This window comes from Phalacrocorax carbo, chromosome 2 (assembly GCF_963921805.1).
Source record: "Phalacrocorax carbo chromosome 2, bPhaCar2.1, whole genome shotgun sequence".
In the NCBI taxonomy this organism is placed as follows: Eukaryota; Metazoa; Chordata; class Aves; order Suliformes; family Phalacrocoracidae; genus Phalacrocorax; species Phalacrocorax carbo.
Window position 1 is genome coordinate 41,247,726 of NC_087514.1, and position 27,891 is coordinate 41,275,616.

At 40.4% G+C, this 27,891-nt stretch overlaps 1 protein-coding gene across 3 annotated transcripts in view; it reads left to right on the plus strand.

Annotated features, from left to right (window-relative positions):
- The window catches only part of CA8 (carbonic anhydrase 8), a 63,390-nt gene that overhangs the window by 8,896 nt on the left and 26,603 nt on the right, over window positions 1-27,891 (plus strand). For all 3 annotated transcript variants that reach the window (XM_064442660.1, XM_064442659.1, XM_064442658.1), the window contains exons 4-7: window positions 15,549-15,644; window positions 18,077-18,139; window positions 19,519-19,567; window positions 22,218-22,330. In XM_064442660.1, coding sequence (XP_064298730.1) covers window positions 15,549-15,644; window positions 18,077-18,139; window positions 19,519-19,567; window positions 22,218-22,330 — 321 coding nt within the window. The remainder of the gene's footprint in view (window positions 1-15,548; window positions 15,645-18,076; window positions 18,140-19,518; window positions 19,568-22,217; window positions 22,331-27,891) is intronic.

The following is a 27,891-nucleotide window of genomic DNA, read 5'->3' on the forward strand; positions in this document are numbered from 1 at the left end:
GGAACTATTTGACATCTCTGTTCCTCTCCTTCATGCCAAGAGCATGGATTGGAGAAGGAGGAAGAGCAAATGAAGAACTAATAAAGCTCTGACTGTCTCCCTTTCCTTTGATGTATAAGAGGGAGATAGAGTGGGACAGGAATAGCAAATTGCTGCTATTTATTTTTGTTATTAACAAAGTTAAAATAAGGGCAGCTAAAAATGGAGTCCCACTGTACTCAATCTCTGTATAAACACAGCACACTATAGTGCCAGGCTGAATCAACTTACAGGCAAAAAAAGACAGGAAAGACAGCAGGAAAAAGTGAACTATATGATGGCATCAGTGATGTTTTATAGAAGAAAAAAAAGTATTCACTGCTTTTGAAGTGGAGGGGAACAAGGAAAACTATGCCTTAAAGGTGTTTCTTCCTCTTAGCAACTCAAGTGGTGCTGTGACCAAAGGTGCAATCTGACTGTAAGGGAACAGTTGATTCCAGGTTGCTGCTCTGAAATAAAACTGTATCTGAGAAAATAAAAAGTTTCCTTTCACCCCTTGTAATATGACCAGGAGGATAATTCTCTGTAATCCATCCTCTTTGAAATGTAGGATTATATTAGCTGTGAATCATGTGAAACTCTCAGGAGAAGAGGATTGGCAGAAAATAATTTTCAAAGTGTTTCCAAGACGTGCAGGAAGATGAAAAACTGTATTACTGTCTGTCCTGCAGTTGTTCAGTAGGACAGAAGAAAATCCAGTTGCCAGAAGGACCAGAATCAGTTCTGTACAGGAGAAAGAGATTCCTTTCTGTTGTATGATGAAGAGCAGACTAATTAATTCTCTAGACTCTCTTAGAGTTACTGAAATACCTGCTGCAATGAAGTTAAATATAATGCAAAAAACATCCTACCCTTGATCTGATTTAAACCATTAAGTTTTCCTTTGTTCATGTGAAATGGTGCCAGTGTACAGATCTCATCAGAGTTACAGATTTAGGGCTTCAGGTTGGGCTGTTAACATTATGCCTATCTACTCAAGACTTTAGAGTCTTCAGTGTGGGGGTTTCTCTGTGCCCAGCTCTGAAATCAGATACCTGCACGCTATGCACCTCCTTTATGGCATTTCTTGAGAGGAGGTGTCCTGCTTTCAACATGGAAATTTATTCTTTGCCAACACTATTTAGTCTTGCTGTCTGTTTTAATCAGTTTCTTATTAGCTTGTTAGGAAATTATTTGGGTTAAAATACCCCCACAAACAGTATTTGTAACTGTAATAGAAGGCCTGGGAGACAGTGTGAATGCAAGTGTGTGTCTCCCTCTTTACTCAGACACTTAGAAGCTGCAGTGGGACTGGGTCAGTGTGAATGGCAAGCAGGATTTAATCCATAATGACAGGAGTTTCTACTGTGTGAGCTCAGTTCTGATATCTGTGGATTTTTTGTAGTAGCTTTAATGGGACTATGATCCCAGTCATAAACCCTAAAGGAAAAGGTTTTCAACCAAGGATTAGATCCTGTTGTCTTAGCTGATTGCACTGATTACCTGCTTGTGAAAAAATAATTAATTCAGCTCACTTTGGCAGCACAAGACCTATGAATGAAGAATATCTTGCTTAGGCAGCTGTGAACTTGACATGAGGCAAAAAGAATAGATTCCAGAAGGGTTTATGTAGCTTTGTGCTGAGGTCTGGAAGTCTGCTCAGAAATGATCCAAGTTTTCTGGCGGAAAATTAACTTGTTACTCAAAGGCTTGGATGATTTTCTAAATTTTGGAATCATTGTGGATGAATACTGCGAGCTCTGATTAAAACAGTGTGTCTTGTAAGAGGATGATGACATTAATGTAATAGCTGTATCCTTGACAAGTTATGAAAAACAGATTAATAATAGTTTAAAGTAGATATGCCCATTGGACATCATCTAATTTTTCAGGACAGACTTATGGAAAAACACAGGAAAATCAGGCCAATATCTAAGCAGATGTTTTCAGTTTTGTTTCCCAAATCTGCAATGATTTATACAGAAACAATCTTTTATACATTATATAGATGCCATTTATGAACATAACAATAATACTTAGCTTTACACAGCACTCCATGGGCAAAATTGGTCCTAGCACCAATTCTAGGGCTGTCAGTGAATTGTATTACGTGGGATCCTAGCCCCATATGTGCAGGTGTTTAAGTATTTTTCTGCGTTTTGCTATGTACTGTACACTCTGTGGTCTCCTAATCGATGTAACTTCTGTTTGGATTTTTTTGTAGTGACACAGAGCTGGGAGGTTTCCATCCCCTCCCAGTATACTGGGAAGCAGAAAGCCAACAACAAGATAAAAAACAAATTACCATCATTGTAAAAGCAAACATGAGCAGCTTATGACTCTTGAGCTTGCTAGTTGCTAAGCTCTTTTAGTATTATATTTTTATTATGGTTGAGGGTTAATTTGACCTAAATAGGCACATGCAGTCTCTGAAGTATACTTTGTTTCTAGGTAATTTGTCAATATGAGCTTGGATTGGCCCTTGTTTTACTCAGACACATACAGTTTGAATTTTTCAGAGAATACATCTGTGTGCTTTATATTGTGGATTCATGAAGAAAGCAAGTGCAAAAATGGGCTGATGTGCTAACACAAACGTGCTTTTAGCTTGGCTAGTGCCTGAGAAATGCTTAGCTAAGCTCTGTGGAAGAACCGTACACGGCTTCAGAGGTAGTAAATGTGATTTCCCTTCTGTGTAAAATCTGCAATTTATTTTTTGAATTATGGATGACATACAAGCTGCCAGACCCCAGGTCAAACAAGAGTGGCCTTGACAGTCTACACTGAAGCTTCTTTATCCTTTTGTCTCTCTTTTAAGAGTTGTCTTATTTACAGCCAGTCTTGTGTGGAGAAGCTTTGTGGCTCATATGCACCTAAACTCTTCTGAGGTGGCAGTTGTGATAGCCTGTGATTTATAACTTCTACCAGGATGGAGAATTTCAGTATTCTTCTAAGAAATAAATGGTCCAAACTACAAATGACTGAGCAGATTAGGAAAAACTCTTCTAAGGAGAAATGTGACAGATGGAGAGAAGTTGGGTAAAGGAAACGAGAATGAGAAGAAAATGAGGACTGACTCAAGAAGGGAGCCTTTCTCTGGGCTCCCTGTTCCATCTTACCTCAGCTTATTGGTTTAGTTCTGCCAAGAGCTGAGGACAGTCTTTGCACTTCACCTGTAATAGGCATTTTGCGCCAAATTTTCTTCCAGTTGTTCTGGGCTAAGATGCAAGGTTCTGTCACAGCCTTTACTAACAGGTTTGGTGGTGCTGCATCCTCACGGAGGCTGGCAAGTAACCTTGAACAAAATAGCTCTTAGCAATCCCTGCCTTCGGTGGAAACAATATAGTCTCTGATGCTTTTTTAAAAGATGTGAATCTTTTCCACTCCTTGAGCGGAATTATAGCTTTGCTTTCTCGTTACTCTACTTTCTCACAGAAGTGTCTTGGTGACATGGATATAGAGGCTGCTATCATGACATTGCAAACCCCATTCGCAACTCTAACAGGATGGTTACTTGTGTTTCCGCTCTGCTGGGGTGGAAGAGCTTGTGTAGTTACTTAGAAGATGGGACTTCTGTGGAGGATTTAAGCCCAAGTTTGAGCACAAGAAGACGGCTGTTCAAGTTTCTTCCTTGATGGTTTTTTTTGGCTATGTGCCCTTGACGTTATTTGCTTCAGTTGTACATAATTTTATAATTTCTGCCATGATTGTTGCTGGCACTCTGCTTGCATCTTGCCTCAGTTTCCTGGTACCTTGGTTTTCCTCTGCACTTTGCCCTAACCACTAGGCCTAACTGTTTTTCTATCTAAGATCAGTCATTTGTGGAACAAGCTGGAAAACGAGATTCCTTATTTCCTCCCTTTCCACACTGTATGATTGTGTCAGGGCCAGTTCCTAGGTTGGCCCCAGTGCATAAGTGAATACTCTAAGAGGGAGATAATAGATTTCTGGTGCTAAACCTCAAATTTTGTGGTTTTTTTTTTTTGTGCTAATGGTGCAGCCATGGCTCTGTCCATTTTACAGGTTATAACTTACAGCTCATCTAAGAGCTGAAAACCTTTGGAGGCTTCCACAGGTACTTGCTGTCATGCCTGAGTGCATCACAAGCACAAATAATGTAATTGTTAAAACATCAGTGTGACAGAGACAAATTCCGCTATTGTCAATGAACTGGTGGAAAACAAGTTCAAAGGGATTAAATTATTTAGCCATGGTAATACATGATGCCTTTTTCAGAACTGACGGAGAACTGACTCATGATTCCTAGATGCTTGACTTCTAGTAAGACTTGCAGACACCGTAGTACCAAAATACCTACTTTAGGTTGTAAATACCAGCTCAGCAATTTAACTGCAAGGCTATCTTATGCCCTCGTCCATAGACCACACCGTTGCCACTGAGATAGTCTCACTGGTCATTCCTGCTTTCTCACTGTGCCAGCATTAAGCCACATAATGAACTGGACTGGGGAACAGTTAAAGTTTAACAAAATTTGGGGAGTTTATAGAACTTCAGGAGAGCAGAAAATTATGCATTATGCAATCTGCAAACTTGCAGTTCAAGAGAAAACTGTTGGAGATGCATAACGTACTTTATTATTTCAATGGAAGCTTAGCCAACATTACAGAAAAAAAAACCCTGACATGAGTTTCCTAGAGGAGTGTAGTAGAAGAGCAACTGCTCACTGGAGAACAGTCAAGATTATGACTTCAGAAGATAATGTGCAGCTGCTGATTCTCACCTATTTAGAGAGACCCTTAGCTTTGAAACACAGAGGTCTGTGGAATTCAAATCAGTTATTAATAAGACTTAATAAATTAGTGGTGAATACGTATATTTTATTCTGCCTTCATATTGTTAAAAAGTAAATCAGTGATTTAAATCCTTCTACATACAAGCAGTCTGGTTTTAAATCCAGGGCAACAGATTGCAGCCAACACTGTGGAATTGGACATGGTTATATTAAATGCTTAGTCATATAAATAACACTTCCAGAACTAAATGCTTAACCCATAGCCCTTTGTGTTTTCTGTCTTCTTGATGGCATTGCCAGCCTGTAATATAATCAACTGTTTATTGAGGGCCAGTCCTTTTCCCAAGCTTCAGTCTTTCTAACTGTGGAGCTATAAAACACATGCAGACACACACATACACCCACTCAGGTTGGCAAGAATCCAAAGTAAAAGCAGGATGCACTAAAATCCTTGCATTTTCCTTCCTGGCCTTCGTAGTTCAAGGGAAGGAAGAATAAAGGCTTGAATGTATATTTGTTCCTGTTACACAGGTGAGGGCAGACCCAGGGCATCTCAGCCTACATTTTTGTTGGGGCTAGACATGGTATCAGGGAACAACAACCTGCTGCATGGTTCTCCTTGCTTCACATACTGAGCAGAAACCTGGCACAGTGAAGAAAGAGCCTGACCTATGAATCTGACAGTAATATAACTTCGTAGCTTTTAATTTTCTGACTGATAGTATTGATACTGAAAGTCAGCAATCTGGAATCAAGGGTGTTTTGTCTTTTTCATTCCTTAGACTGTTTAATCTTATAACAGTTGGAAAAATGTTCATTCTTGATTAATTCCTGTTTTCTTTTCATCTCCTGTATGTGCCAGTAGAAATAAGCAGTGCTTGTGCTTTCACGTGGGAAGAAAAACTAAATACACAGAAATTACAAGTTACAGCATCCTGTGTTTCCCCTAGACCCTTCGATGTTTTGCCAGTGGTTTTCCTAAGGAACAGATAGCTAATGTCACGTCAGTAGCCTCTGTGAGCAAATGAGGTAATTTGATCTTCAGTTCAAGGCCTGGACAAAAGAAGTCTAGGTAGGGTTTGCAGAGCTTTGTGTGGACTGATGTCCTTCACAAAAACTAAGACAGGTAGAAACGTTGGTGTTACGGTTTTTCATGCCCTATGCCTGGCCTCCCTTGGACCGCTAAGAGAACTGCAGTGGCATTAGGCTGTGTGTTAGCCTCATTGCGTGCCCTTCCTGTTTCCTAACCTTGTATACAGTGGAAATGAAGCCCTTCTCTGAAGAGTTAGTCCATCTGTGTTTAAAAGAGGGACACAAGATCCATTTTTCCCTTTATAGTTAAGTATAAATTAATTTTCTTTTTTTAGCCTTTTAGCTTCTTTTGCCAGAACAGAAAGAAGAGCACTTGGTTGGATATTTTACGGTTCCCATTACTTTTCTTTTTAGCTTACTGTTCATAACTGTAGTCTTTTGAATCCCTCCATATACATCAGTACTTCCTGCTGTTAATTTAGTTTCTTCAATGGACCAACAGTTCTTTGTCTGAAATGAGGCTACTGCATATGATTATACTGTTCAAAGGGAACACGGGACCATGGTTAATGTTAGATGTTGCAACGTTTTCGTTATTATTTTTCACTGTGGCTTACCAATGTAGATACTTCTTTAGCATAAGTGATTACCTACAGCAACTATGAGAGTGTTGCCTGAGATGCTTCAAATATTTCAGTAGTCCCAGTGTTCCTTACCGTTTCAGTGGCACACACACCTGAAGGTATGCCACATAATTGCCTAGACTACTTTTGCTGTTGCTTAGCTGGTTTTTTGGAGATAGATTTTGGAAGGTGTCTTCGCAGCCCTCCCTTTTATGATCTAACTAAAGTAAGTTTATCTACAGCCATGTTACAGTTCCGCTCTCATTTAAAGATGTTCATGGAGAGGAGAGAACCAGTCAGCAAGGGTTCTGGACTACCCATGTCCCAGTCAAGCATTTATTCTGCAAGTTTTAGCTATGAATTTAGCTTTTGACCTGAGCCATACAGTATCTCACACTGTGACTACAAAGTTGTTTAAACAGTACCTCCAGGATACCTTGTACTCTGCTCCAACTTGATTTGTTTGCACCTAATTTCTCTGATTTTAGATTACAGACTTCTTTGTTCAGGGAATGTCATATTGTTCTGTACATACCTGGAGCCTGACGGTTAATCCACAGACTAGACCTGCCAGATCTTGAACACAAGCAGAAGTTCAGCAGAAGCTGTGCTTTCCCTTCGCCCACATTGTATTAATCAGGAGGTTTTAAAAACTAACAGTGTTGTCATCTGTGTTTCTTGGCACTGCTTTCAGCTTGTCTCTCTTAGTTCTTAAATTAGCATTGCTTTCAAAGATAGGCACAGAGTTCCCTTTGTGTCCTTTTTTTATGACAGTGATCTATGTATGAAATTTTAAAGAAGATCTGATTTCTACTGAAATTCAGTGGCATTTTGGCATCTATCCACAATGGAAACACTAAAAAATTCAAGTCTAAAAGCATAAACCAGCTACACTGATTAATAACCTAACTCCCTTGGCTACTTCCGTGTCCTCCTCCTCTTCTTTATTTTGGCCAGAGTTCATGATCTGGTCATTTGCTTTTACCCGCATTTGCATTTTCAAAGGAAGCATATTTACCTCGACTGAACTATAATGTTTAACCATGCAGGCTTAGTTACTTTATGGGTTTTGTTTCTTTTTCTGTGGCGTGGAGTATGTACACATACTCCTGCTTCTCCTAAGACATTTTCAAACAGTTTCTGTATCGATTACATTAACTTTAATTTCCTAAACCTCTCCTTCAGGCTGTTAATAACTAACTTTCTATTTTTTTAATCACTTTTCTTGAAGCTGTGTGCCCTGGTCATATCCTTAGTTTGGTCCCCTTGTGAGAATTTGGAACTTAATTACTGTATGTTATGGTCACTGCCAGCAGCTTAGTCAATTGCTTCCTGAAACAGTTCAGTGCCAAGTCAAGTATCAACTCATAAATTCTTGTGCACATGTATAATAGCAAGACACAATTTTTCCACATTTTCTCCTCCTGTGATGTTGTTTATGCAATATTTGTGTTGTTGAAATTGCATATCATTGTTGTACGACTGGGCTGTGTTGCCTTCTGTTACTACTAGCTGAAATCCTCAGCTCCATTTCATCCCTCTTCAACCAGGAAAAAGACTTTATGCTGGCCCTAGTTATGTAGCCAGAGTTTCACATTTGTACTGTTCCCTCCTCAGCTTTTATGGCATGCTGTGAATGAAACCGGAATATACTGATCTCTGACAAACTTGGGTGAGACCAGGAGAACAGTTCTTAGCTCTACAGTGTTTAGCAGAGCAGCTCTAAAGCTGCCTTGATTTACCTTAGGGATATAGATTCATCCCTGAGATGGCATTTATGTGGAATCAAAACAGAGTTTTCTCAGCAGTGACAGGAATATGACAAAAAGCAATATGCTCAAAATTTCTAGACTAAGATGTTTTAGATGCAACTCTGGTTAAGATGTGGTGATGCAGTATTAACCTATTAGTCGTTTGCGGTACAGCCTATATGAATTGAAATAAGATTTGGGAAGATATGAGAGCAATAACATATCTCTCATCCTTAGATGACTTCTTGTCCTGTAATATTACTAGACTAAGCAGACTTTTCTGGAGCTTGTAATTGCTAGTTGCACAGCTAACAAGAAGTAGCAGCGTAACCTGGTTCTGACCAAGGAACAAAGCTTTCCAAAACACATGATGCAGCATGTGTTGAAGAAGCTTTTGTAATAATTAGCTCCTTAGTAAAGAGTAAGAGCGTAGAGAGTGGAAAAAGTACAATGGGTGATTGCAACAGCAGCACGGATTCAAGCAAGTGTAGTGATGGTAGTGTCACAATCTGATATTCTCATAGTTTAACGTGCAGATCTGAAGAGGAATTATTTAAAAATTATGGTCTCCTAGTGTGTGTAGAGCACAGACAGGAGCCTGTTAAACAGAAGGATCCCCCATGTCACAGTCTCTTGCAGTATGGGCTATGGTTGCCGATTAGGTTGAGGCAAGACCTACACCCAGGCTGGGCAGGTGTTTCATGTTGCCTCCTGCTGCCTCATCTGCTGGTGGTTTTATCAGGCATAAGTCCTCTGTAGGGCCCGGTTCTGGTGCCAGAGAGGTCAGAAGGAGTTTTGCTGTTGACATATTTCCCCTTGACTCCAGTAGGGTGTGGGCTTGGTGCTTTGTTCCAAACTGCCTGGCTTAGTCAGTTGAAACACTGCACATTGAACAGTGTTTTATAGGCATCCCAACAACAGATTAGGGTTTCAGTAGTTTAGCAGTAAGTACTCATAAAGAAAGCAGTTATAGTACATGGACTCCTTTTCATGGTAGCAAGTCATTCCAGATTTTGCATGTTTATAGCAAATTTGTAACATTAAGATCATGCAGATCATGATCATGAAGAACATGGAGATTTGTAACGTTAAGAGTGCAGAAACATTGTAGAGAGTCCTTCGAGTCCTTCTTCTCTCCTTACCATTAACCAGATATTTCATAGCAAAAGATGAGCTGTGATTTATTTCAGGGTGTATTTTCCTATAAGGAATGAGCCTGCCTCATGTTTGGTCTGGCACTTGGGTGACAGATGCACACCAGCATGCCGCGATGAGGGACAGAGCTAGGAGGAACTTTCCTGACATTTCAAGAGTTGGGTAAGCTTAGGTGAAAGCAAGCTTAGGTGAAACATGGTCATTCACATTGGTGGATGGCTGAGAAGGCTTGAGAAAGAGGCGCCATTCAGGAGTCAGTCAAGAGGTGTCAGCTCTGGCAGTCATGGGCAATTCGTGCCTGGGCTCCTGAACAGGGACTCCTGGGGAGTGTGAAAGGGTGAGAGGCAAAGGACACATGTTGCAACAAGAGAGATTCTGATTAGATACAAGGAGAAAAAATTCTTCACTATGGAGGAGGTCAAACACAGAACAGGTTACCCAAAGAGGTTGTGGGATCTCCATTGCTGGAGATATGCAAAACTTAGCTGGACAAGGCCCTGAGCAACCTGATCTGACTTTGAATTAGTAGCTAGCTTTGAAGTTGGTGCTGCTATGAATGGGGGAAGCAGGTGGTTGAACTTCTGAGGCCACTTCCAACATAAATTATCCTGTCATTCTATGTTTTTATGTGTGAGCTGGGAATAAAGTAAGGTCAGCAACAGCTTTTAGATCATTTTTGTTCTCAGTGAGCTTAGGACCCTGCAGACTTCCACAGAGCAGCCAGTGCCCCAGACGGGGAAAATGTACGTGGTTTTGTAACTGTGTTTTTTTTATTGGGGGAAACTGGCTTCCAGAACTGATAAATGTGCTAGGTCATATACAGTGACTCTGATTCCTGCCAGAATCTGTTATCCCAGTGGCTCTGTGTAAGAATCTACTATCCCAGGCTTTTTCTTTTCATATTGACATAAAATACTTCTGTAGTAGAGGACAGAATGGATTTAAGTGTAGGGTTTTCATTTGTTTGTTGATTTTAAAGCCAGAATCTCAGGTCCTTACTCAGTTTTGAGAAAGTCTTGATTTGAGACAGGCCCCTTGTTCGTGTCAGTGTCAGCTTTTCCTAAGCAAGGACATTAGGACTGGGATTGGTAGTCTTTTCGTTGAGTAGGGACTGGACGAAAATTGAGAAGATTCTCAGAATTTGTTCCATACAGAATAATCCTTTTGTGGGGTTTGCTTTGCTCTGCTACCTGGAATAATTTCTTAATCTTTCCTGTGAAAGAGAATCTCTCCAGCTGTCCACAGAACAAATCAACTTTATCAGCACTTTATTATTATTTGCCTTTATTATCGTTTGCCTTCATGAGTTTTAAGTTTATCTGATTTTAAGGAAGTCACTGCTACCATTCTCTGATTTACAGCTGGAATGTTAAAAGGCTTCAAATTATGTTTTTTCTAAGAGAAAAATGTAATTTTTGAGTGCTAAGGAGTTTCTCAGAGCTTTCTGATTATTTTGTGAAAATATACTGTCTGGCACACTGATAATCGGTAACAGCATGGCTGACTCATTTTGCTTGTATAGAACAATCATAACTACTGATTATCAAAACATTAGCTAGCAAGTTGAGCAGACCCTCGCCTGCCATAATGGCATGTGCAGCTTGTTTGTACTCCAAATGAAAACCACACAATGGTAAGCTGCCAATACACTGCAGCTGATTATTTAAAAAAAACCCCAGGTGATTATGTACATATTGGAGACTGGCACCCCTTGTGAGAATGCACTTTTTATTTAGCTGTCTCAAACTGATGTAAAACTGAAGGTTACCAGAGTACAGACTGTTAATATAGTAAGCCTCTCTGGCTATTGCTACTTGTAAGATACAGATGCACGGGTATGAAGTTGTCAGTGTGCATGGGCATTATATTATATCGACAATTTCAAGATTTGTGGACTGTACTCTCTAGAGTTCAAATTTTGTAATGTTTGTAGACTTTTTGCCATCGGTTTTTTTTTAACTGTTATTTTATGTTTTCGTCTGATGTCATATTACAAATAAAAAAAGAGCAAACAACAGGCAGAACAGCTTCAGAGAACCACACGAACACACAGGATAAACCATGATTTGAAAGGAACACCTTGCTATGAACACTCAGGCCTTACTACTTCCTTGCTAATATTTCCCTTTCTGAATCACGTTTTCATTTACTTACCCAACTCCAATCTGAGCTATGTTTTTGCTGCTCTGTAGAAGAATCCATTAGATTTGACTTTCATTTGTTTAAGTGCATGTAGACATCTGTTTATTTATTTAAATGTGCATTCATGGGCTTATCAGAGTTAGAGCAAAAGATGTGAGGCCTGTTGGCCTGTTGTTAGGAAATATTACGGTATTTATTATTATTTTCCATTAGGTTCCTTGTCTAATTTCAGTTTGTAAATCCCTAACGACAGAACTTTTTTGTTAATAGCTGTTCTGAATATCACCTTGATTCAGAACATGGGAACATAATAAATACACTGCTGGCTCAGGCAGTGGTCCATCCAGTACCTTTTCAGTACCATTTTCAGTACCTTTAGTAATGTTGATTACTAAACCTGAACCCAGCTAGGAGTGTCTACATTAGCCTTAAATACATCCCTTTTTGGTCTCTGTGTTATTTTTGTTTTTTTTTTTTAGTAGACCTCTACTGAGCTGGTAGAAAGGAAGGAAGCCTGGAGGGGATGCAGAGACCTAAAGATACTCTTAAAACGCATAGCTAATACTTAGCTTACTCTCCCTATGTTCCCTGGAGATGTGGGAAGAGGTGCTGGCCAGTAGGTATGCTCCTTGCAAAGCAGTTCCAGCTGCAGAGCTTTCTGCACTGTGGTCCCCCTTTCATGCAGCAGCTAAGTGTATTTTGCAGCACGTCTTCCTGTCATGCTGCTTATGCTGCTGCTGCACAGATTAATTCTATATGTCTTAATGATTTATACTATTACACAGAGGTTTTGGTGTAATTTTTCTAGCTGACATATAGCCTTACCATAGGAAAGTCTCTGCCCTGATGAGCTTGCTGCCTAAGAGTGGACAACAGTCTGTTTCTGGATAAACTGGGATCATTGCTGGTATGGTTTGAAGCGCCTGTTCATTTTCCTCTTGCTGGAGCTCAGCATTTTCCTTCCAGGTCTTCAGAAAAGCCCCACTGTTGTCAGAATGCAGACAAATGTCAGATTAGACTTCACCTCCAAAGGAGTGTAACACGCTGAATGCCACGCAGCTTTAGCCAAGACACGCCTGTTGACACAGCCAAAGTCATGGTCTCTACGTTTGGTGATTGCCCTCAGCGCTATTGTTCCAGCCACCAAAGGACAAGCTTGCTTTGACATTTCCAACCAGCTGAGTCGCGGTGCCATGCAGCACTGTTCTTGCTGCACCAAGGACATTGCCTTCCTTACTGCAGTCACCCTAACCTCGTTCTTTCGCGTTTCCTCCTTAACGTAAGGATGTTGGTGAGGACCGTGGGACTCCGTGAGCCCCCTCTAGTGGGTAGCTGATGCAAACTCCGGTCTCGTCTCGGAAAATGCAATGCTTTATCTTCTTGGGTGGTGGTAGTTCCGTGTCTGCTAAACTGAGCGTTGGAGACTGAAATATCATTATTTGATTCTGTGGATTTGTTACTTTAAAAGCCAAAGGCAAACCAAATGTGTAACAAAGCTTTTTATGGATGATAAAATACGTGGCACCATTGGTGACAGTGAGATAGCTTAGTTCTAACAGGGAGCATTTATATGTCTAGAAGTTCTGTAGCTGTGGGCAAGTATGTTTTATTAGTGTTCTCATGTGCAAATGAGTTATTAAATTTTTTAAGAAAAAGGTTTCATGTTTTTACCACACCAGATGCCTTTGATCAGCATGCATAGAATTATTTGTATGATAGTTTGGAATTTAATTTGATATACAATGTGTTAATTTAAAATTTTGTATTGATTTTTGAAATGAAAATCAGCAAGGGTAGCACCAAAAATTCTCATCGGAGATTAAATAAAGGGAAAGCAATCACTTGAGGAAATGGTCTTCTGAAATGCTGAGATGCCTGAGTGAACTCCTGCTGTGTAAGGGGCAGTAAGCATTTCACAGAGGCTGTTACTGGGCAGAAATGAAGCACAAAACAGGAAGACACACTATCTGTTTTAAAAACTAATTTTTCTGAAGGTAGAAACAATGTTAGATAACAGGGTGACATTTTAACTTCTTAGGCACATGGATGAGCAAAACATTGATCACAATTTTACAACAGGGATTAAATCTAAGAGTGGTTTTTTTTAGCTGTTTTATCTATGTGGAGTCTGTAAAAGCTGTTGGGAGATAAACTTCAAAGCAGCTGTGCTTAGGATGTTGAAGCTCTGCAATGTTATCACACCCAGCCACAGAGATTACATTTTAGCATTAGTGCTGGAAAAACTTGTGTTTGAAATGCATATTACCTTTCAGTAGATTGATCCCTCCCTCCCTCCCTCCCTCCCTCCCTCCCTCCCTCCCTCCCTTCCTCCCTCCCTTCCTCCCTTCCTTCCTCCCTCCCTTCCTCCCTCCCTCCCTCCCTCCCTCCCTCCCTCCCTTCCTCCCTCCCTTCCTCCCTCCCTCCCTCCCTCCCTTCCTCCCTCCCTCCCTTCCTCCCTCCCTCCCTTCCTCCCTCCCTCCCTCCCTCCCTCCCTCCCTCCCTTCCTCCCTTCCTCCCTTCCTCCCTTCCTCCCTTCCTCCCTTCCTCCCTTCCTCCCTTCCTCCCTCCCTCCCTCCCTCCCTCCCTCCCTCCCTCCCTCCCTCCCTCCCTTCCTCCCTTCCTCCCTTCCTCCCTTCCTCCCTTCCTCCCTTCCTCCCTTCCTCCCTTCCTCCCTCCCTCCCTCCCTTCCTCCCTCCCTTCCTCCCTCCCTTCCTCCCTCCCTTCCTCCCTCCCTCCCTCCCTCCCTCCCTCCCTCCCTCCCTCCCTCCCTCCCTCCCTTCCTCCCTCCCTTCCTCCCTCCCTTCCTTCCTCCCTTCCTCCCTCCCTTCCTCCCTCCCTCCCTCCCTCCCTTCCTCCCTTCCTCCCTTCCTCCCTTCCTCCCTTCCTTCCTTCCTCCCTTCCTCCCTCCCTCCCTCCCTCCCTCCCTCCCTCCCTCCCTCCCTCCCTCCCTCCCTCCCTTCCTCCCTTCCTTCCTTCCTTCCTCCCTCCCTCCCTCCCTCCCTCCCTCCCTTCCTTCCTCCCTCCCTTCCTTCCTTCCTTCCCTCCTTCCCTCCCTCCCTCCTTCCCTCCTTCCCTCCTTCCCTCCTTCCCTCCCTCCTTCCCTCCCTCCTTCCCTCCCTCCTTCCCTCCCTCCTTCCCTCCCTCCTTCCCTCCCTCCCTTCCTTCCTCCCTCCCCTCCCCTCCCTTTCCAGCTGTCAGTCTGTTTTCCAGAATTTTTCTCTGTTCCCTCTTCTCCCCATCTCCCTTCCTGTCCTCCTCCCTCCCTTCCTTCCTTCCTTTCCAACCGTCTGCTAGTCTGTCTTCCAGCACTTTTCTCAAACACCACTTCCCAAGTCCTGCTGTGACAGCTCACCAGAACAGACCTTGTGTTTACCATCTGGTGCCTGCTGCCTGACATGTATTCATGCATTACCTCCTACAGGCCCCGTTACCTTGTAGAAGGTGGCAGCTGGGGGCTTGTTTTACTCTTTAGCATCCCTTTCACTTGTGTCCCTAAGGTGGTCCTCCAGCCATTTTTCTCTGCTTGACTTTCTCTCTGTTTAACATTTCCTGAAATCACTTCTCCTACTTTTACTACTGACATTTGAGTGACTCATCTTGGGAGGTGATATGTGAGACAAGTGACATTAAGATAGTACAGTCAGCCACTCAAATGTGTGTCTGGACAGCCTATGTCCATAATCCTACTTCTGCCTTGGAAAAGAGCTGGCTGGCTGAGAAGCAACTCTGTTGGGTTTTATAGCTGACATTATTTCAGTGTTCAGAGTGAGGGAGTTGGTAAATCATCATTAGCATCAGTAGCATAGTTACTTACACCTTTGTTGTAGATACTTGGTAACTGGCTATCACTTTCTCTGCAGCTTACCTCCTTTTTGGAGGGGGTGGTGGTGGGTATTCCTGATGTTTATAATAGGAATCCACTTACACATACATGCACAGCCATAGGCATGCACATATGGATATTCCTGCATGCACACACACATGCTGAGGCTTTGTTAATTGACATTAACTACTGGTGGGTTTTTATTACAAAACATATTTCTCTATTTGTCTATTTGCACTGCTTTGTTTTAGCTTCATCTGATGCACTGGAACTCCACACTGTACAGCAGCATTGATGAGGCAGTAGGGAAGAAGCACGGCATAGCTATTATTGCTTTGTTTGTGCAGGTAAGTTTCCTGTGTTGCATTTGTTATCATGCACTATCATTTTCCTTTCCATAGTTCCTTTCCATTTTCTTTCATTTTTAATGATTTCATAAAATAAAACAATGTATGACTGCCGGTGTCTATTCAAAAGATACTTCTCATTCATATCTTCTATGTATGTGCTGAATAAGTAATTGTTTCAACAGGATAATGAAAGTATGTTAGTTAAAGAAGGGGTAATACCTAGTTGGCCATGTCTTTCTGTGACTCTGGCTATAAGCAGACATCCACATGCCATTCCTCTGAGGGTAGAATGAGGGCTGTCAGGAGGTACAGGTGCTTCACTACCTCTGTAATGTGTTTTTCTCCATTCCTGGCCAGGCCTGCTGTTCGGGGATTGAGGAAATACACAGAGGAGAGGAGGAAAGAGGCAAAAACCACTACTAACGAGCATAGCCGAAAACTGGTAGTAGCATTGTGTTTTCTGAACACAGTGACAAGTGTGTTTCTTCACACAGGACAAATATGAGGTGGAGTCATATTACTTCTTCAGAGATACCAGACTGAAAGTGTAAAGAGTCTTGCTACAGACCCTCAGAAAACCTGCAATGAGGAGGCTTAAAGCTTTCTGGGGAGAAGGTGTGATCCAAGCTGGGAAGTTAGCCCCATAATCTAACAGCTGTTGAAGGTTTTTCAAGGGTTGCACTTTATAAAGAAGATTTTCAGTTTTAGTCCTCAAGCACTAGATTCTCATCCTCCTCATGAGAAACAGCAAACTGTTTATTTAAATGGGCTTGGAGGAAGAGGTTTAGAGTTCGTGCTTAGATCAAATGGATTTTCTTTCACAGTGGTATTATTAATTTTTCGTATTCCACAACGAGTTTATGAATGCCTTTGAGCTTTACCTCTTTTTGAAATTAAAGGTTCGTTGGTTACATCTCCAACAGTCAGATAGAACTGCTAAAAATGGAACTCAGAAAGTCTTGAGTTTTGTATCCTACAGGGCTGTGTGATAATTGCTTATGTAAGTCACCTTCTAATTCCAGCAGAGGTAACCTTCAAGTTAGTTAGAAAGTTATATATAAGTTCTTAAATAAATCTGAAACTGCACTGATACATTTCCATTTCTGGTCTCTCACCCTCATCATAGTTCTTAAGCATTCCAAAGGGCTTTTTCATTAGCCAAGAAAGGTATCGTATAATTACAGTTGACCGAGGAAAAATAGTTTTAATGCTGTTTATTAAAGGAACACAGACAGGAAGTTTGGTGACCATTTTTTCTCTTAAAGGCATGGAAATATAATAGTTTTGCACCACCGTTTTCAAACACATTGCTTTAAGGTCAATGAAAATATTTTCACCGATATAAGTTGACAGCCCTTGGTGATTATTAATTTAGAAACAGCATCTTTGAAGTGATTTCAATATCTTTTACCCACTTCGAAGATTTTAAATGGAAATCGCATTCTGAAACAAAAGAAAATCCTCTTAAATTCCTAGAAATGACAAACTACCTATTGCTGACATTCAGTGGTTTCCTTCAAGTGACTACTGTGGCACTCTATTGCAAGAGAAACAAAAAAGCAAACAAATTTTTCAGGGTCCAGCTGTCCTGTTCTCACTCATGCCTGCTTCATTCCTCACCTCATATGTGCACACATTGGCAAAGAAATCAAATGGAAGGACATTCTGAGTCTTCCTATTTTGCCAATGTTGTTCTGAAGGTTAAAGCTAGGGTCCTAGGATGGGTGATTTAGATCAGAAGCAGATGAAATCAGCATACAGGGTGAACAATGTTCATACAAAATAAGAATATCTTATTTCAAGAATGGGTTTCTTTTTAGAGTCCCATCTTCTGTGCCTTAAAGACGTTCAGTAAAGGCAGTGCTGTAGGGTGCTGGGAGCAGGATCCCAGAGATGCCGTGAGGGAGGGGATCTGCCATTCTGTGCTCTGCAGGCAGGAAAAAACTCCCTGAAGCTTCAGAGGTACCTTGGGCCAAATTTGCAGTGCTGTGGGAACAAATTCAAAAAGTGTATGTTGTGGTGTTCTCTCTGTTCCTTTCTGTGTACTTTTCTGACAAAAACTGGTAAGGACAAACTGCATCCTTGGCATTTATATGCCATAATGCTGCATGATTTTGACACCACATGCAGTATATGCTGTGAAACAGGGTTAGTCAAAACTTACCAGTCTTAACTGTGACTCCTTCTCTTGTTCTATGAGTTTCTGTCTCTGCCCTAAAGTTATTTACACCTTGTTTACTTTTGGCTGGTGACTTTATCCTGATTTAATTGTTTGGAGTTGACATGTATCACCGTATTTGGTTAACACAAAGTTGCGTAGCTTAACTGAAAACAACTGCAGAACTTAGTGTTCTGGTTGACCTCTGTCTTGCCTCTCAGTTTCAGAAATAGCAAAATACTGAAACTCATCTTTGCTTGCTGTATTTCAGATAGGAAAAGAGCATGTAGGCCTAAAGGCTGTAACTGAAATTCTCCAGGACATCCAGTACAAGGTAAGGCATTGCCTGAAGAAATGCTTCTTTTACTGACCAGAGGGAGAGTGAGAGACTGAAGGGTATATATGAAACACTGAAGCCAAGTGAAGACTTTCAGATGCATCTGTAGTAAAAGCATGTGTGAAAGCCATAGTTCGGTGTCCTCCATCAGAAGCTCAGGATTTTACAGTATTTTCAGATAATACAGAGTCTTTATAGTTACATCCTTTTCTGATGGCAACAAGGTTTGATCTTCTATACCAGTAACTGATTGTAAGTACTCCCTTCTCAGTGATTGTTGTGAAGTCAGCGTGAACGTAAGGACTGCAACATGCTTAGTGAACACCAGCAGCAGCAGCAGCATCTCCAAACTTATCTGATTTTAATTTGTAGAGGAAAAGAATAGATGAGCTGAGCACCCATATTAACTTGCAGTGGGAGATCAGCAAAAACACAATGCTGTCTTGTCAGGTGGATTATGTGTGGGGATTCTGAAGGACAGGTAAGAAACCTAGCAGGGCTGAGGAGATAGGATTGCTCTCCAGAATGTTGATGCTATCTTAAATGACCTTGGGCAAGTTACTTCCATCTCTCTGCTTCATGGTCTCTGTAACATAGAAATAGACATACTTACCTTTGATTTTAAAGGATTTTGAGATGCATTAATAAGATGTTCTGTATTGGTCTGGAGAGATTAGCCATTCACTTCGGTGAATAGAAAAATCAGAAGCTATTATTAGGTGGGAGTTGGAAATCTTCTTTTAGTCAAATAATATATGGTAAACTTCAGTCATGATGTTTAATAGTGCAAACTCACTGTTTATGAAGGTGTCAGAGAAAATAGTAGTGTATGGAACTCTTTAGTTTCATTACTGAAAGGACAGGCAAGTAGAGGAAGGTCATGAAAGGCCTTTTCATTGTGAACATGTTATACTAATGACTTTCAGAGGGTCAGCATCAAACATACTTTTGGCATATGTAAAATTTTATTACATTAAATATGTGGAACCAGCTTTATTTTATTAAGTGTTATCCATGTCAGTCAAAGAGAAGCTCACTTAGGCCCGTTTTTCAAACTCGTATAGAACCCCTGAATTTGATGCAGAGAATTTTAAGGCTAGGACCTGGAAAAAGCCCAGGTACTAAAGGCAGAAAGGTAACATATTGCTGAGATTACCTTAGAAGAGATCCTTAGAATATAAAATAGAATAAAAAAATGTGTTTGTGTAGCTGCAAGGACAGATGCAATGAGGATTAAATGGGGCTATTAATGAGGTTGCTTTGCACAGGAATTCAAGGCTTAATGTTATAAGAACACACAGTGTGTTTTACCTCTCCATTCATCATCATTTTAATAAGAAACTAGAGATGAGATTGATTTGTATTCATTTTTTCAGGGAAAGTCCAAAACAATACCCTGTTTTAATCCCAACTCTTTATTGCCAGGTAGGTGCCTTTGCTTACTTTTGTGTGGGTGGATTACTAGCTAATTGCAGAGGCTGAGACGATCTAAAGCATAGCCTAACTGCAAGCCTAAGAGTGTGTGCCATAAGGTGGTAATGCATTTTGCACCTAGTGGTGCTAACAGGGATAGGGATGAAGTCCCTTTGGAACCTATAATAAATGCGCACCTTTGTTGTGTGAGTGGGATGTGACTCTGTAGTCCGTGCATTGCTGGCAACACTGTGGCTAGCTTTCTTGATGATTTATCATCCCACCTAGAGGGGTAGATGTGTGTACTCCTTTCTCTATTTCAGCATAAAATAGGAAGTGTAAGTTTACCTGCTTACCAGGGTAGCTTTTCGGCAGCATCAAAAGACCATGCCATAATGCAGTGACAGTTGTATAGCATGCAAGGAGTAGTGGCAATGGGAGGCAAATTCAAAGTCATATAGCTAGAATTAAAGAGTAACAGTTAAGAAAGAACCACTTCCTCTACCTTGTGCTGAAAAAAAAAGTGACTTTTAAAAGAATGCATTTCTACAAGATGAATGTTTCTGCAAGGAATCCTCCTGAGCTAAATTCCATGCCATAGTGGCAAGATCTTTAATTTTCCAAAGTAATCCAGGTCTACATTAAACTATATTAATTATATCAAAAGAATATTGTTTAGGTTGCAAAGTCATGTGCTCAGCAATTAGGAATTGCAGGAATTAAGGCTGCCTGTGCCCCTTCATGCAGATGCATTATGAAACATCTTTTAATTGCATGACCATAAGTTATTTTTACAGGACCCGTGCCTCACAGTTCCTGTTTGATGCTGATCAAGTCTCATAAACGAAAATTTTCATAAGTCATCTCTAACTATGTGTTCCTCATTTTCTAGGTGCCCGACTTGAGATCATGGGGTCTGGTTTGCAGAAGTGCTGAGTGTTTACACCTCCAACTGAAGTCAATGGGAGCAGTGCTCTGACTGCATTAAGTGCTATAGAAAGTTAACTACTCTGAGAAATCAGGTTCTAAGCACCTCGTATTGAACACCTCAAATGAATAGATGCATTTAACCTTAATTTCTCTGTGCCTCAGTTCCCCAGCTTTTAAGTGTTGGGTGTAATCTGTCCTTCCTCACCACATTGGGGTGTTGGAAGGATAAATTAATTCATGTTTGTGAAGCACTCAGACACTGAAAAAATGAGTGCATTAGAAATATGAAAAATGAGAAAATGTGGTCCTTCTAACAAGTAGGATTTGAATAGCATGGGAAAAAAGAAGATCAAGGACCACATATTGTACTGAGAAATTGAAACATTATTAGATGATGCTTTTCAAAAGAAAATCATCCATCTTTGCAAGTAAATGATGAAAGATTCTCTAGAAAAGACATATGTGATCATGTAACAAGTCGGTGTCACAATGCATGCACAGGATGGGCTGAATTAATTCTTGCAGTTCTTAACTTTTGAGTGTTTGACAATGCAACTTACTTTCAATGGATTCGCTATGTAATTCCCTAACTGAGAAAGAAAATTACACCAACAAAACACAATCCGTTCACTGACAATCACAGGCTTCATTAGCAAGGCTTAATTCTACTGATACTCCTGTGAGCTAGGAGTGAAATGGCAGTAACAAAATTAGATCAACCAACCAAATTTATTCCAGTTTCCAACCTCCCATCCTGTCCTTGTCAAACTAGTCACAACCTTCCCCCTAGCTCTCCATGCCATGATTCATCCGCCTTTGGCTCCAGTTCCTCTCAAGGTTTGTTTCTTGTCCCCTCTTTTACAGTGAGGCAGTTTCCTATACGTACTTCTTAAGCTGTGCCAGGGAGTCATTTGTGAGTATGGCCTACAGCAGCAAAGGGCAGCCCTGTGTAGTCTCACATATGAAGCGCCGTGTGACTGGAATCTTGGGGAATTAAAATGAAAATAATTAACATCAAACATGTATGTAGACTTTAAGCTCTGGACAAACCATTGTATGTTTTCTTGAGAGACAACTGTTTATTCTAACAGTTATTTTTAAGCCTATTAATAAATCCATAAACTTACTGAAATAAGTTTACTCTTAAATAAGCCTTTGATTTTTTTGCCTGTGAAGTTCAACTGACTTTCCCAAAGCTGGGAGACACCAGTGCATCTCAAAAAATATGTCACCAGAATTGTGAACTGAAAAGTTTGGCTTGAGCTGATTTCACTGAATTTTTCTAAAAAATGAAATAAACTAATCCTTGAGACTTATCCTCAATGTAGAAGTCAGTTAAAATTTCATCACCACAGCCCCTCTGCCTGCAAAATGGGATGTCTCTTCTAGCTTTTGATGCCAACAGGAGTTATTTCCCACCATGTTATTTAATTGCTGCATAACTTTAAGGAGTTACGCACACACTATTTTTCACATCTATAAAGTGGCATTTTCGTCTTTAAAATGCTCACCTGCAAGGGGAAGTTACTGTAATACAATGACCACAAGCTCATGTACGTTCTCATGAGGAAGTAGCGGACAATGCTTGACAGGTTATAAATTGACACCTTAACTTACTGCGTACTAACTTCATCATATGAGCAAGCTCATGGCTATCATAAGCTCTCATAACTGGAAAGACACAATTATCTTCCTTAAGGTCATTAAAATTCCATGTTTCCTTTAATTTCAGATCCTCTACTGCGTGACTACTGGGTGTATGAGGGCTCTCTAACTGTTCCACCCTGCAGTGAAGGCGTCACCTGGATATTATTTCGCTATCCTTTGACTGTGTCCCAAGTGCAGGTAACAGCTGTGCTTAAAGTGACCTTGGAATATGGTTATGAGCTAAAGGTTATAGCGTGCAAATATATGTATCAGGGCATTATATCTGTTCTCCTCGAAGATCCCATTAGATCAGTACATGGCTTTTCAAGTAAAGGTTAAGCCTTCTGAGTCACTGAAAGCAATGCAAAGGTCAGAGATGGAAAACCTTGTTATCATTTGTCATCTGCATTTAAAATAATTCTTTAAGTGGAAGAAAAAAGAAAGAAAGAAATCAATGAGCAAAAGCAATTCAATTCTTTGTAATTGTAAGCTTTCAAATATCACCGCTTTTTGATGTTAACGGAACAAAAAAGCATAGGGAGACACTATGTCCTGGAAAATGAAAAATGTTAACCTAGTACAGGCTAGCTATATTGCATTGAACTATATTTAACTTATCTTGCTCTTTCTTAATTCTCTTTTATAATAAATGTCAAATAGAAACTACCTATTTAAATTTGATTTCACACATATGCATTTAAAAGTTTTTTTTAAAAATGATATCTAACAGTCATGTGAGCCTTTCTGTAGAAATAATTTAAAGTCTGTCTACAAATAATCCCAGTAAAAACAATGAAAACTCGTGATGAATATTCTCCCACAGTCTGTGAATCCTAACTGGAGGAATGTGGGTTTAACTTAAGTGAAACTATCTAGAATCCCTGAAGCTGAATGCATTAATTTTCATTGCCTGCTCTGAAGCGTGTGCAAACAGAAGAGAAAAAAGAATAAAAGGTGATAAATTCACATTTAAATTATTTCAGCTTTAATAATTACAATTTTACGAGGAATCCCAGCACAATATTTTAACATTTTTTAACAAATTGAAATTGGCAGTGTTTCTTTCTATATGAAAACTGAATTCTAGTTCTAATCATAGAATAAAGGCAATAGCTCCCAATAAGCTTATTTGTATGGTAGCTGCAACTTAAATGTATCCCATCATGAATCTGGTGTTTATTTGCTTATGAAAGGATAAGTCTTATGGCTGCTTACTACTGAGTAAATGGAAAGAGAACTCTCTTGGCATTATTAGATTCAGAATAACTTTTAAAGACAGAGTGCTTTTTGTAACTTGGCAGCCAATTGTCCAGATATGGTATGGATAAATAAGAGGACTTAATCGGAAGTATGAAGAACCTAGCTATTACACTGAGACATCATCTGATATGCTATTCCTTGCTAGCTGCAGATTTTGTAGTCTGTATTCCCTTTTAATTCAGTCAATGCACAGAGGAGGGCAGAGCGCAAGCCATCCACCTGTGGGAGATGGCAAGGAGTTGAATGAAAGAGGAATTAAGCAGAGAAATGCAACTTCAGTTATTGTTATTATGTGCTTATTTACTACAAGAAAACAAGATGTTGGAATGTGGTGTGAAGGGGATGAATCTCCAGAAGAGAATATTGTGCCTGGGGAAAAGAGTGCCCCATAGAGCCTGGGGAAAAGAGTGTGATTCAAAACCACGGCCTTCCTTAGGTGAGGGTTGGCTGGATTGTGTTGCTGCATTCTTTTGATTGGTGTAAACCCGATCCAACAAGACCATTGCAGTGATGAAGGGCATACAAGTCATGGAGGGGCTTTTTCCCTGCCACTGACACGGTGTGCAGGTGAGACGTGGCACTAGAGCAGAGGGAGAGATTGGAGCAGGCTTATGCCAAGATGAACTACAAAACTTTGTACTCATTGTAGATCAACATTGATCAGAAAAATATCCTCACTGCTAGTTATGAAAGCAGCAGCATTAAAGTCAAGGTTGTGCAGAAAAGACTAATTAAGAACATGAATGACTTTTGCCAAGGTGGGATAAAAATTTTACTTGCATCAGATACTGCTTTTAGATGTCAGTTGAAAATAAATACGGGGACGAGTAAGTGAGAGATGGTGATTCTGGGATTCTAAAGTCAAAAGAGATGGAGAGTTCTCCAGGATGCCCAAAATAAGATTTTGGGGTGCCAGAATATTTTGCTATAGCCTCAACATCCAAGATTTTAACTTGCAATTAGCATTTTGGCTGCAATTAAGTATCTGGCCTCTTTTGCGCATGTGGTCATGAGTGCCTATGAGAGATTCCATTTAAGGAGAGATTAGAAATGCAAGCAAGGGCTTTTGTCTGTGGAAAATAAGAGCATGTAATATGGCATATACCATTCTGAATCATCCATGGAAGGCTGGTAAAGGCATTTAATTTTATTAAGCCTGCTTGTAGTATTAAAGCATAGATATCAGTGAAAATGCATTTCTAATGGATTTAAATACATTATTTTTACATGTGTCATTAACTTGTAGAACTTTCTTCTGTGGGATACTAATGAACACAGCTTATGAAACTTCAAGTGATTTCTATAAATACTAGTAGCATCTGTGGTTATAGCCAGTAAGAAACAGATTCAAGACTTTCTATTTTCATTTTTCAGGCCATAAAATTATCAACTTCTGAGTGTCAATAAGAAGTAACAATAAAGAACGACACTGTCTGATGTGGAATAGGTTTTATTGCGTTCCTCTGATGAAGCTAGTTAATGTATTGGAGACAAGATACTAAATCACATTCTCATTTTCTGTAATTAACACAGAAATATTGATTAGCTTAACAAACTGTGGGTCATAAGGGAAAAAAAGAATAAAGTTGCAATTCTAGTTCATGGTCACATCTATATGCTTTCACATTTGCTTATTTGGAACAACAAAAAGAGAAATAACTATTCTGGCATAAGCATAATAGGCTGGCCACTGCAAAGCAGAGAACTTTTTTCTGTTTCTCTCAAAGACATTTATAGATAATAAAGTTCAACTGATGAGTTGATTTGCTACTGATCTAAGTCAACGCTAAGTGAAAGGAGATCCATCTCCATATGCACCTCACTTCAGCAGCTTCGATCTGAGCATGTTGATTATATGAATAGCAAAAGAGCGAGCCAGGACTGCAGCGTCAGGATGTGTTTTACTGGAGTCCAATGCTGTTTCCTCACTGGAAATAATTTTCTTTGACATGAGGCCTCACTTCCGTCAGAGAGCCATTTCCTTCATGGGTGATTTGGTGAGGTCTGGATAAAGTGGGCAGGCAACTCTTCTCCCCTGGGCTTTGCAAATCTGATTCTTGGGAGTTTTATTACTGACCTCAGTGGAAAGGAGCTTGTTTGGAAGGCTGCACCGCACAGTGCTCTTTTTGCATATTCCTGCCCTCCTTTTGTGGTTTTTATCATCCTAGCTTGTGCTACGTTGAAATACACAGCCCAGAAAGAACTGTGTTGACAGCTTTTGTGAGACACCTTGCCCATGCGTGTATGCTGCTGAAATGCAATGGGAGAAAATAGAAAAATCCCTCCTATTAGGTCTGTAAAGAGCAGGAAATAATTGAAAAAGACTTGCTCATGCTTCTCTCCACTATATTTTTTAAAAATTGGACATTTGTGAATAATGTGCTTTGTGGTTCACTGAAGCCCAGAATAAGGACATTGTCTAAGCCACTCAGAGTAGGGATTTTAAACAATGATGCAGCAAAGAGCTGTCATTCTTCTGTACTCATTGTCAGAGTTAACTGGTTTTGTATTGAGCAGTGAGGTCTCTAGTCCTTTTGTCTACCTCATTCAAAATCAAGACCTCCTAAAGGACAGGAACAGTAATGAGCATATGGAGCTGGAGGGGGAACTGTGCAAAATTTATGTAGTTTGTCAAATAAAGCACTCTGAGAGGTTCGCGGTATTCTCTTCACTGGGAAACAGGTCTGTGTTCTTGGAAGGTGTCATGGAGGCATGTGAAATTTTCAAATATAAGGATAATACTTCTGTTCCTCGTATAGAAGAAATACTTGTAGAGAAAACATGTTTTGTGTGTTCCGTTCTTCAGCAAATTTGTAAGAGAAACAGAAGAAAGCAATAATCAGGATCTGGATACAGAGAAGTGGGGAAAACATTCTTGCAAAATTATGCAAAATATAAACTAACTTTGTTTTTACTCGGAAGATATGCTATCATTACGTATTTACCCTTTCACTGGTTAGAATTGGATCCCAAATTCTGGTGTGAACAGGCCTGGGTCATCCTTAGTATCTTCTGGGCATGAGAAAATCTTTTATAAATGACTATTTGTGTTGAAAGTGTGTGAATATCCAAGGGTGCTTAGCTGTATGCCTCTAGAATGTGTATTTCCTCGACAGACCTACAGGGTGTACTTCACAGCAGTGACCTGGGAGGAGGAGTTGGGAGGAGATAGTGAATGGTTCTCTATTAGAGGAGGCAGATTAAGTGGGGCACACGTACTATTGCCTTATCACATGGAAATTTAATATGAAAAGTAGCATCAGCACAGCTAGTGTCCTTTTCTGACAGCTACTCAAGAGTGAGGCAGACCACCATGTATATAGAGGGACTCTGTCACGGGGGTCTGAACCATGATATGAAAAACTGAACAAGGAGGCTGGTGAGCTCTGAAGCAATTCCTCTTCAGGGTAGGGCTGTAATTCTTGACATCCCTGAAGGCTAAAGAGCAGGCACAGGGATCAAGTCAGTCCTACTTTCCTGACTGAAGAAACTGGAAGCTGCTTTGTGAGGAGTACTTCCTGGAGAAAAATTTCACTGTAGGGATTGGGGCAGAGCATTTGTAGTTATTGTAGGAGACAGCTCACAAATGCCAGCTTTGCAGAGAGTCTGTTCTTCCCTCTCCTTCATCTGTTTGTTTGAAGATTCTCATTCTCAAAAGATCAAACAAAAGCCGCATTCTTGTAAAACACTCCTTCCTAAACTACAATTATTTCAGACTTTCCAGAGTTGATTCAGGTCATGAAAGAGGATACCTTTACAAAACCCATTCAGTGATTTACCAGCACTTCAATCCTGAAGACTTTTTCAGTCCCAAGCCTGTAGTGGGTTTGTTTTCAGGTTCCTTTAAATAAATAAATAAATCTTCCAAAAAAAGAGTTCTGCCTCTAAAAGCACCTTCAAGGAGCTTTACAGTTTGTTCTGCTTTTCATCTTTTCAGTCTAAGCTGTTGCCTTATATCTCAACTAAGGTGACTGAGTGTTGATTTCTAAGCACACTGTTTTTTGAGGAAAATACAGCAGAGCAGAGCTAGCCTCTAAATCAAGTAAATAAGTCTGTGTCAATTCTGCTGTGGAGTGGAAGACAGCAATGAAGGCAGTTGTCTTCAAGGTTGCAGTAAGAAAGTATTCTCTGCAGGCAGTGTAAGAATAAAAATGCAGTTACCTGCTGTTTAGTACCTCATTTATTTTAATTCTGGAATCACACTTGCATTTGCCATGTAATCCCTCATAGGGTGTTTTTCGTGGAGAAATTAACTTTTTATTATTTCTTAGAAGATAAAGTGATTAAATACTTCAAGCTGCATTTTGCTTTCTGCGCAGCTTCAGTTTCAAGTTAGAGCTGAGCTGGATAGTAAGGCATCACAGGGTCAGTACAAGTACAAAGGCTCAGACTAGGGGAGTCAGCCTTTGAGTAGGTTTGCTGTATCCAGCTAAGATAGCTTGTCAATATGTCAATACCAAAACCAAACGTGTTCTTTTTTAGTAGTTGTCACTACGTAT